Genomic DNA, 7,782 nt, shown 5'->3' with positions numbered 1-7,782 from the left:
TTACTTCAACATCACCAAGTTTATTAAAATGGCTGAATTGTGATTTTGACATATATTTATCTCAACGGCAATAACAATTTAAATTTGTGGTTATATATATGCCTTGTCTAAATGACACATGACAAGAGAACAAGAAAAGGAACATCTTGAGATGAACAACAAACGGAAGCATATTTTAGATTAAGGTATCTTCATTGTTTTGTATTTACATGCATCTACACATATATAAATAAGTCTCCTTTCTATTAACCAAATTTTCTATAATATTACTTCCTTTTAAAGAGTTTCAAAGCAATATTATATTTTACATTCAATAATCACATTATCATGAAGTCTTCAATATTCAGAAGAAGTTTTTCCTTAAATACTACCAAAACTCAAAGTACAATACATCAAAACATAGACATTGATGAAACACCAATTTCTGTACTTAAAGGAGAAAAGTTGTCTATCAACAAGATTCTCTCTAGAGATTCTTCATTCGGCAAATCATCACGTATATACTACAAGAACACCACCAATGTAGGAGTGCCCTTTCAATGGGAGAAGAAACCAGGAACACCCATGAATCCACCTCGAGATGAGGTTATTCTACAACCGACACCACCACCACTGCCACCAGCAGTGCAAAGTTTAGTACTTCCACGGCCTAATGTTGACATGAAGGATTACTCGTTGACCGGGAGGCTTTGGCTATGGAGGAGGAGGTTAAGCAAGAATATGAGGATCCGAGTGTACGATTCAAAATCTTTAGCATCTTCCTCAATTTGTTTATCTAATGAGCAATTTGATAGCTTTAGAAAAGGGGTTCCTTTTTGTTGTACCACATGGAGAAGATATAAGAGAGAGAATAAATGATGGCATGTCATGAACATGTTTAAATAATTGGACATTTTTGTACAGTTTTCCTTGTGTATTCACTTGTACGTGTATAAGAACAACAATAAATGATGTTAATATCAGATAGTTATATCTATATTATGACTTTGTTTGCTAGAGTTATATACAATTGTAATTTATTTAGTCCATAATTATAGGGGATCTCCGTGTATTATTTTCCCTATAAACGCTTTTAATTAAGACGTAGATATTGTTTAAATATATTAGACACACTAGTAATAGACACGCAAACCACCATCCGTGTTTAGGTTTACATTCGCCCACAGGCTTACTTTCGTGCAACATCAAATAAAGTTTGGCTTCTTTCTTTTTCTCCTACTTTCGCCTGATCGGAACATGACATTTTTCTACTTAGTTTCAGTGGCCTGAACTTTCCTTTGAGCCTTTGCATTTTTGGTTATGGATATAACTTTCTATGTAACTTCGTGAGCTACGTGTTTTATCTGTTTAAAAAAATATCTTTTAAAATGGGCATCCATCTCAGGGATCAAATCGAGGCAATTGAGTGAACTTTAAAAAGAATTGTAATTTTCTCAAACTTAAGAATGAAGGATGAAATTTTAACATAACAAATGGACGATTTATGTGATTTAATGGTAACCAAACATGGACATTTATTATGTTATATATACACATAAAGGGGCAATAACACAGTCTCCATTTTGAGTTGAAATATATTATTCTACTATAAAGGAAGATTCTCACACTTATATATAATCAACCTGTAGATTATACAATTAAACATCACACAACTTTATTTTAGTTCTGGCCAGCATGACACGTTAAAATATAAAGCATAAACATGTATATCAAACACAATTTCACCCAAATAAACCAAGGGACTGAACATGAAACTTTTTAAAGTTGAAGGGCATTAGGTTACTGAAAAAAAAACCTTTCTTAGTGAGGCTCAAAGTTTTGATGCACAATGTTGGTTCTGTACTTAGGTTTTGGGGGAAGTTTTAAAGGCAACCAATCATCGTCCTCACTGAAAGATCTTGAAAGACACCTCGTCACCATTTCTTCGTAACTTCTTCAAGTTTAGATGGTTCCCACTACGAGAATATATATGAACATAACGTTACAAAAGCTCACGTGAATTCTAGTAAATAAAGGAGTATCACCAACGATTTAACATGATATATATAATTTGATCAAAAGCCACTTGTTATTAGTTTTACCTGTGGTTTCTTATCTTTGTCAATCAACATGGCTCTTGATCCCTGCAAAAACAGCATTCTAAGCTTGTAAGTAATACTAGCTTGTGATCCTTGAACTAAAAGTTTGTACAAAACACGTGGAACCTCGTAGAAGTTATTGCTAAACGTTCTGCCTAGAACATGGGAGATAGCAATGTATTCAGTCTCAATACATTGCTCAATAGTTTTGGATCGACCTTCTCTAATCTGTCAAGCGAGTGAAGCAACCATTAAGAAATTTCGAGAAGTGTTTATTCAATTTGTTTTAAAAAATTACTAGCATATATACCGTTCTTAAGAAAATCTTGAGACCTAATGGATTTGCGAATTTCATTGATGTGATAGCGGCATGGACCCGTTTCTCTTGAACTTGTGTAGCCAAGCGTTCCTATGAAGCATTATATTATATCATATCCGACATAGCTGTCTAATTAAAGTTACGCAACTTACCAACGAGGATAATATTTCTTCACATGATTCACCACAGAAGCATTGGTTGATCATGTCGAGCCTATTCATATAGAAATAAATCAAAGGCAAAAGAACAAGAATGAAAGCTCATATGGTTATTCATGGATATATATCGCTCCATCGGTAGAGATGCCAAAATGAATAGATTACAATGCTTCATGCTCGCACAAAACACTTTGAGGTGTATTTCATTTTTGTTGTAGAAAAGGTCACACATAAAGAATTGCAAGTTCGATTTATCTTACCTGAATATCAATGTGCTTATATACTCACTAAGCCAATGATTTTGCTTTCTAACTTCAAGGTTCTAAGTTCAAGTTGCTCACCTATATTTTCTTGTAGGCACTACCAAACCTATATAAGAGGTTATGAACCATTAAGAGGGTGCATCTTAATGACTATTAAAAAACTACAAAACAGCCCCTTAATCTTTAACTAATGCGTATTTTATAAGTACACATGGTGGTTTGCGTGTCTATATACAAAGGAATTAATTAATATAACACTATAATCCTTTTATAATCATCTATAAGAGTGTTTTGTACCTAAAATATGTACTGTCTTTTTTGACTTTCACTTCTTGCGCAAACTTGTTATTAACCATGGATATTGTAGCCGCACTTGGTGATTCCAATGTGGCAGCCATCTTTTCAAGGGCATTCTCCAAAGATTTTAAATTCTACAAAAGTAGGTAGTTACTATTGTTAATCAATGGCACACTAGTATTAACCATACACACGAATCTTGTGAAAAAAGTTGTGTAGAATGCGCTAAATTGATGCAAGTACCTTGGACGGGACAAAATGAGTTCCAAGTCCAAATGCAAGCATCTCAGCTCCATTTAATCGAGCACCAGTTAATCCCATGTATTCGCCTACGTACATACACTTAGTTTATGATTATATACATGCATGTATATGTATTTGTAGGCCATAACGCTCCGTTAAGTTGAACTTACCAAAGAATCCAGGAAGCCGTGATAGAAAATAAGATGCACCAACATCAGGAAATAATCCAATTAACACTTCAGGCATTGCAAAAATCTACGAAAATGTCAAATAACATGTTATAAGCTAAAGTATTAGTACCAAAATTAGGAGCTAGATGAGGTTTAATTAGAGAACTAATTGAAGGACACATACAAAATATTTTGCTATTCTTTCTTATACTTGCATTATATAAAAAAAAACAATTGTAATGATAATGATAATGCATACTTTCATTAAGAAAAAAAGCTCTAAGGTAGCGTTTGGTATGCATGAATGACAGGGGAAATGTAATGATTCATTACGTGAAAATGAAAAAAGTGGTGTTTGGTTGCTCAAGGGAATGAAATCATCCATTAATTACACATGGAATCCCATTCCATCAAAACCATTACTTCCCACCCCCTTCTTTTTTTTTCATTCCATTCTTCCTTCACCCTACTTTCTCAACACCACCACCACCACTACCATCGGCACCACCACCAACTCCACCTCCATCACCACCGCCTCCACCACCATCATTTTCGTCGCCGGAGCTACCATCGTCGCCATTGTAGGGTTTTTTTTTGGGTTAAAAAGTATTTTGAGATAAGAGTGTTTTTATTATTTCTATTTCATTTCTACAATTTTTTTGGATACCAAACAATAAAAATTAATAATTGATTTCATTCCTATAGGTTAATCAAACAAGACAAATGAATGGTAATGATCAATTTCATTCCCTTGTCCATTCCATTCCTTCTCCCATTCCATTCCCTCTTCATTCCATTACCTTCAACCAAACATACATTAAATGATAAATTACTATTATGTAGTGTTTGGTATGAAGTAATGGAGGTTGGAATGAAATTAAACATGTTTTTTTCATTCCTTGAGAGAAGGTGTTATTTTTTCATTTCTTCAAGGAATGAAATGAAAAAAAATCATCAATAATATAATAATAATAATTATTATTATATTATAATTATAATTATAATTATAATTTTATTTATATTATTATATCATTGTTATGTTACTTTTCCTCCATTAATTAATGAAAATAGTATGTGTGTGTAGTTTACTATTTAAACAAAATAATATAACGTGTTGATTAATTTCATTCCTATGGTAACAAAACAAGACAATGAAATGGTAATGATTCATTTCATTCCTTTGTCCATTCCATTACCTCGTTCATTTCATTCCTTTATTCATTCCATTACCTCATATCAAACAGATGTCATACTGCCATATATCAAGTATAACCATTCAGAATAACAAAAACAAAAAACAAAAAACCGTAAACAATGTGTACTAACTAGAATAATTATAAAGGAAAGTAATTTAATCGTAACTCATAGTTATAAAAAAGTTAATCACAATAAGGCTTATCTACATAAAAATCAAATTTAATCGTAATTAGTATATTTTATCTAGTTACCTAGAATTGGAAATATATACCGTATTCTCAGTGACAATTCTAAATGTCGATTGTATCGATATTCCAGCGCCTCCTCCCATAACGATTCCATCAAGAATCGCAACCAATGGCTTCTTATACGTTGCAAGTAAGTAATCCAAACAAAATTCTTTTCTGTAATAGCTCGCCCCGAAACTCCAATGTCCAAATTGTATACATTTATAAGCAGACGTGAGATCACCCCCACAACAAAATACCTTCCCGTTTGCCTGTAGACCAAGCCGATTTAATATCAGAAACCCTTTGTACAATAGTGTATTGTCGAGTAGCATAAGTCGTATTTGAGCTATAAGAGATCCACAATAATAAGTCTAAGATTTGTGGCCACATAAATACTTGTCGATGCCCACCTTGTCTATGATTTGCCCCTGTTATAGCTAAAACCATCTAAAACGTACCATTAAAGTAGAGCCTATATAAAGTTATTATTATATCATTTTTGCAGGAAAATGAAATATAACGACTAGTTAGATATTTTTCTTTTGGTGAATAGCACATGGATCAAGCATGTGGTGTTTATTCGATCTTAATCTCCCATTTTTTTTACTACCTTCAGTATAACAAGCTTAACCGTCGGATCATTCTCATACACTCTAGACTTCTCATACGTTCTTCTTAACTGCAATTCATTGGTACGATACAAATAAGCAACACATGCATATGAAGATCATTTTGGATTGTATTGCCTAACCACACCATCTCATAATTGAGTGTGTTTAGTTTCTTTGGTTTGTTTAGTATCATTTTTCGTACTCCCAGCCCTTCTTCAAAAATTACCTGCAATAATAAATAATAAAACTTAATTTGGTTCAAAGAAATCTAAAATCATATGAAAGTATGAAACCACAAATATAATAACGTATATTAATTAGTTTGGTTATTAATGTTATAAATCATGATATAACCTTTGGGAACATAAATAACCGTGTTCTAATCTGGCTACCTTGGTTTATTTGGACACCTTTCTAACCAAAGAAGATGACATAAGAGACTAAAACCGAACCAAATTGAAGTTACCTCTAGAGATCAAAAGAGTTGTGTGAGAATTACATGGTCGGCATCGATGTGAGCCATGATTCAAAGCTGCAATTACAAAGCTTGAAGATCTTTTGAATGAATGGAACTAGCAATATGTACAATTTTCGGTGTAGACGTAACAGCAGGTGGGCACAATATGCAAAAGTTTTATCTATACCCTAAATAAATGAACAAGAAGGACAGTTACAAAAAGACACATGTCTTATTGAGTTATTTCTATAATCATTCCTTTATACAATAATCTAAATTTTAATTTAGAAGCGAAATTTAGAATAGAAACAATTACGAAGTTGGTCCCTAACATTTTCTTAAAGTAACAAGATTGGGTATTAAAGTTTAAAAGTTGCAGGTATGAGTATTAACGTTTTAATTTTGTAGCAATGCTAGGTACTAACTTTAACCTTCGTTAAAAGTTGACGGAATTTGCGTCAACTCGTCGTTGTAACGCTCGAGTTTACAGATGCCTAGGCTTCAACGCTGGATATTATCAAAGCCCGATTTTTACCGGCAGAATAAACATCATTTTAAATAGGTATATTGGTTTTTAATTGTCCCAACTATTGCCTTTTGGTCACTATTGGTCCCAACTAATAAATTGGCTACTGATGGTCCCAACTTTTAAAGTATTTGTTCATAATGGTCCGCGACTAACAAAATCCTAACGCTGTTAGTTTCAGGTCGTCGGGAAAATGTTTTTGGCTGGAAAGTTCAAATTTGTTGCCGGAAAACATCACTTGAACACCGCAACCATCGCCAATTGACTCACCGCTAACCAACTACCACCACTTGAGCATCATCAACCGATTCCGACGATGGTTCTAAGGTTTCCGGCGATCTCAATAATTGGGGCTTTTACTAGAAAAAGATTCCTAAAGGTCCGATACGAAGTTACCAAGATGTTTGGGATGAAAATGCTGAGTTTTCGGAAAAAAAAAACTGAGTTTTCCAGCCAAACCGTTTTTCCGGCGACCTGAAATTAACGACGTTAGGATTCTGTTAGTTGCGGACCGTTAGTAACAAATACTTTTAAAGTTGGGACCATTAGTAGCCAATTCATTAGTTGGGACCAGCAGTGAACAAAATGCAATAGTTGGGATCATTAAAAACCAATATACCTTTTAAATATTTTAATTTTTTTGTATGTTAATCTTTTTATATGTTAATTGAAAACGTTATATTTGGGTTTTATTAAGGTACCTTTACAAACGTAACCAGTACCCACCGACTATGCATCAACTCAATATTGTAACACAATGCCCTGTTTTATCGTTCAAATAAATATTGTTTAAATATGATAATTTTAGAAATAATACATTATACTAGCGCATCTACTTTTTTAAAATATGTTAATATAAAGAATTTATTTTTTAGGTTTGGTTCCGGTACCGTAACGAACATAGTCAATACTGACAGAATTCACGTGGACTCACAACTACAACGCCTTAGTTTTACCTACCGAATCCACTGCGTAACGTACAGGTAAATCACTAGTTATCTTACTAATAAGAACGTGAATTCCAAAATATTCTTAAACACAAATATGCCAAATAATTTAGTGAGAATGTGTAAGGGCAATAATGCCCTAAACTTTTTTGCACTTTATGTTAACATTTAACGGACCTTAAAGTTAGCACCTAACATTGTTTCAAAATTAAAACCTTAGTTGTGGTTTACATGATTCAGGATATTAACAGATCATGTGAATTTTACGATCTTGAGATCATATGAT

At 33.1% G+C, this 7,782-nt stretch overlaps 1 protein-coding gene across 1 annotated transcript; it reads right to left on the bottom strand.

Annotated features, from left to right (window-relative positions):
- Positions 1–1,913: 1,913 nt before the first annotated feature.
- LOC143571574 (3-hydroxyisobutyryl-CoA hydrolase 1-like) lies at positions 1,914–5,789 on the bottom strand. The gene is made up of 11 exons (XM_077056963.1): positions 5,712–5,789; positions 5,566–5,634; positions 4,997–5,224; positions 3,529–3,613; positions 3,359–3,444; positions 3,116–3,249; positions 2,550–2,610; positions 2,389–2,487; positions 2,205–2,306; positions 2,082–2,123; positions 1,914–1,955 (listed from the first exon to the last, which is right to left on the bottom strand). The coding sequence occupies exons 1-11, from the start codon at positions 5,757–5,759 to the stop codon at positions 1,914–1,916; spliced, it is 996 nt and encodes a 331-aa protein (XP_076913078.1). The 5' UTR covers positions 5,760–5,789.
- Positions 5,790–7,782: the final 1,993 nt, after the last annotated feature.

Source organism: Bidens hawaiensis, unplaced genomic scaffold (assembly GCF_021521415.1).
Source record: "Bidens hawaiensis isolate Kalapana, Puna unplaced genomic scaffold, B.hawaiensis_p1.1 tig00025413_1, whole genome shotgun sequence".
Taxonomy (NCBI): domain Eukaryota; kingdom Viridiplantae; phylum Streptophyta; class Magnoliopsida; order Asterales; family Asteraceae; genus Bidens; species Bidens hawaiensis.
This window is presented reverse-complemented; position numbering and strand designations above follow the sequence as displayed.

Coding starts and splice junctions, on each gene's coding strand:
- LOC143571574 (XM_077056963.1), bottom strand. CDS start 5,759: ATGATACTAAACAAACCAAAGAAACTAAACACACTCAATTATGAGATG. Junction 5,225..5,565: donor TTAAGCTTGTTATACTGAAG/GTAGTAAAAAAA, acceptor CTTGGTCTACAG/GCAAACGGGAAGGTATTTTG. Junction 2,124..2,204: donor TTAGCAATAACTTCTACGAG/GTTCCACGTGTT, acceptor CTGTTTTTGCAG/GGATCAAGAGCCATGTTGAT.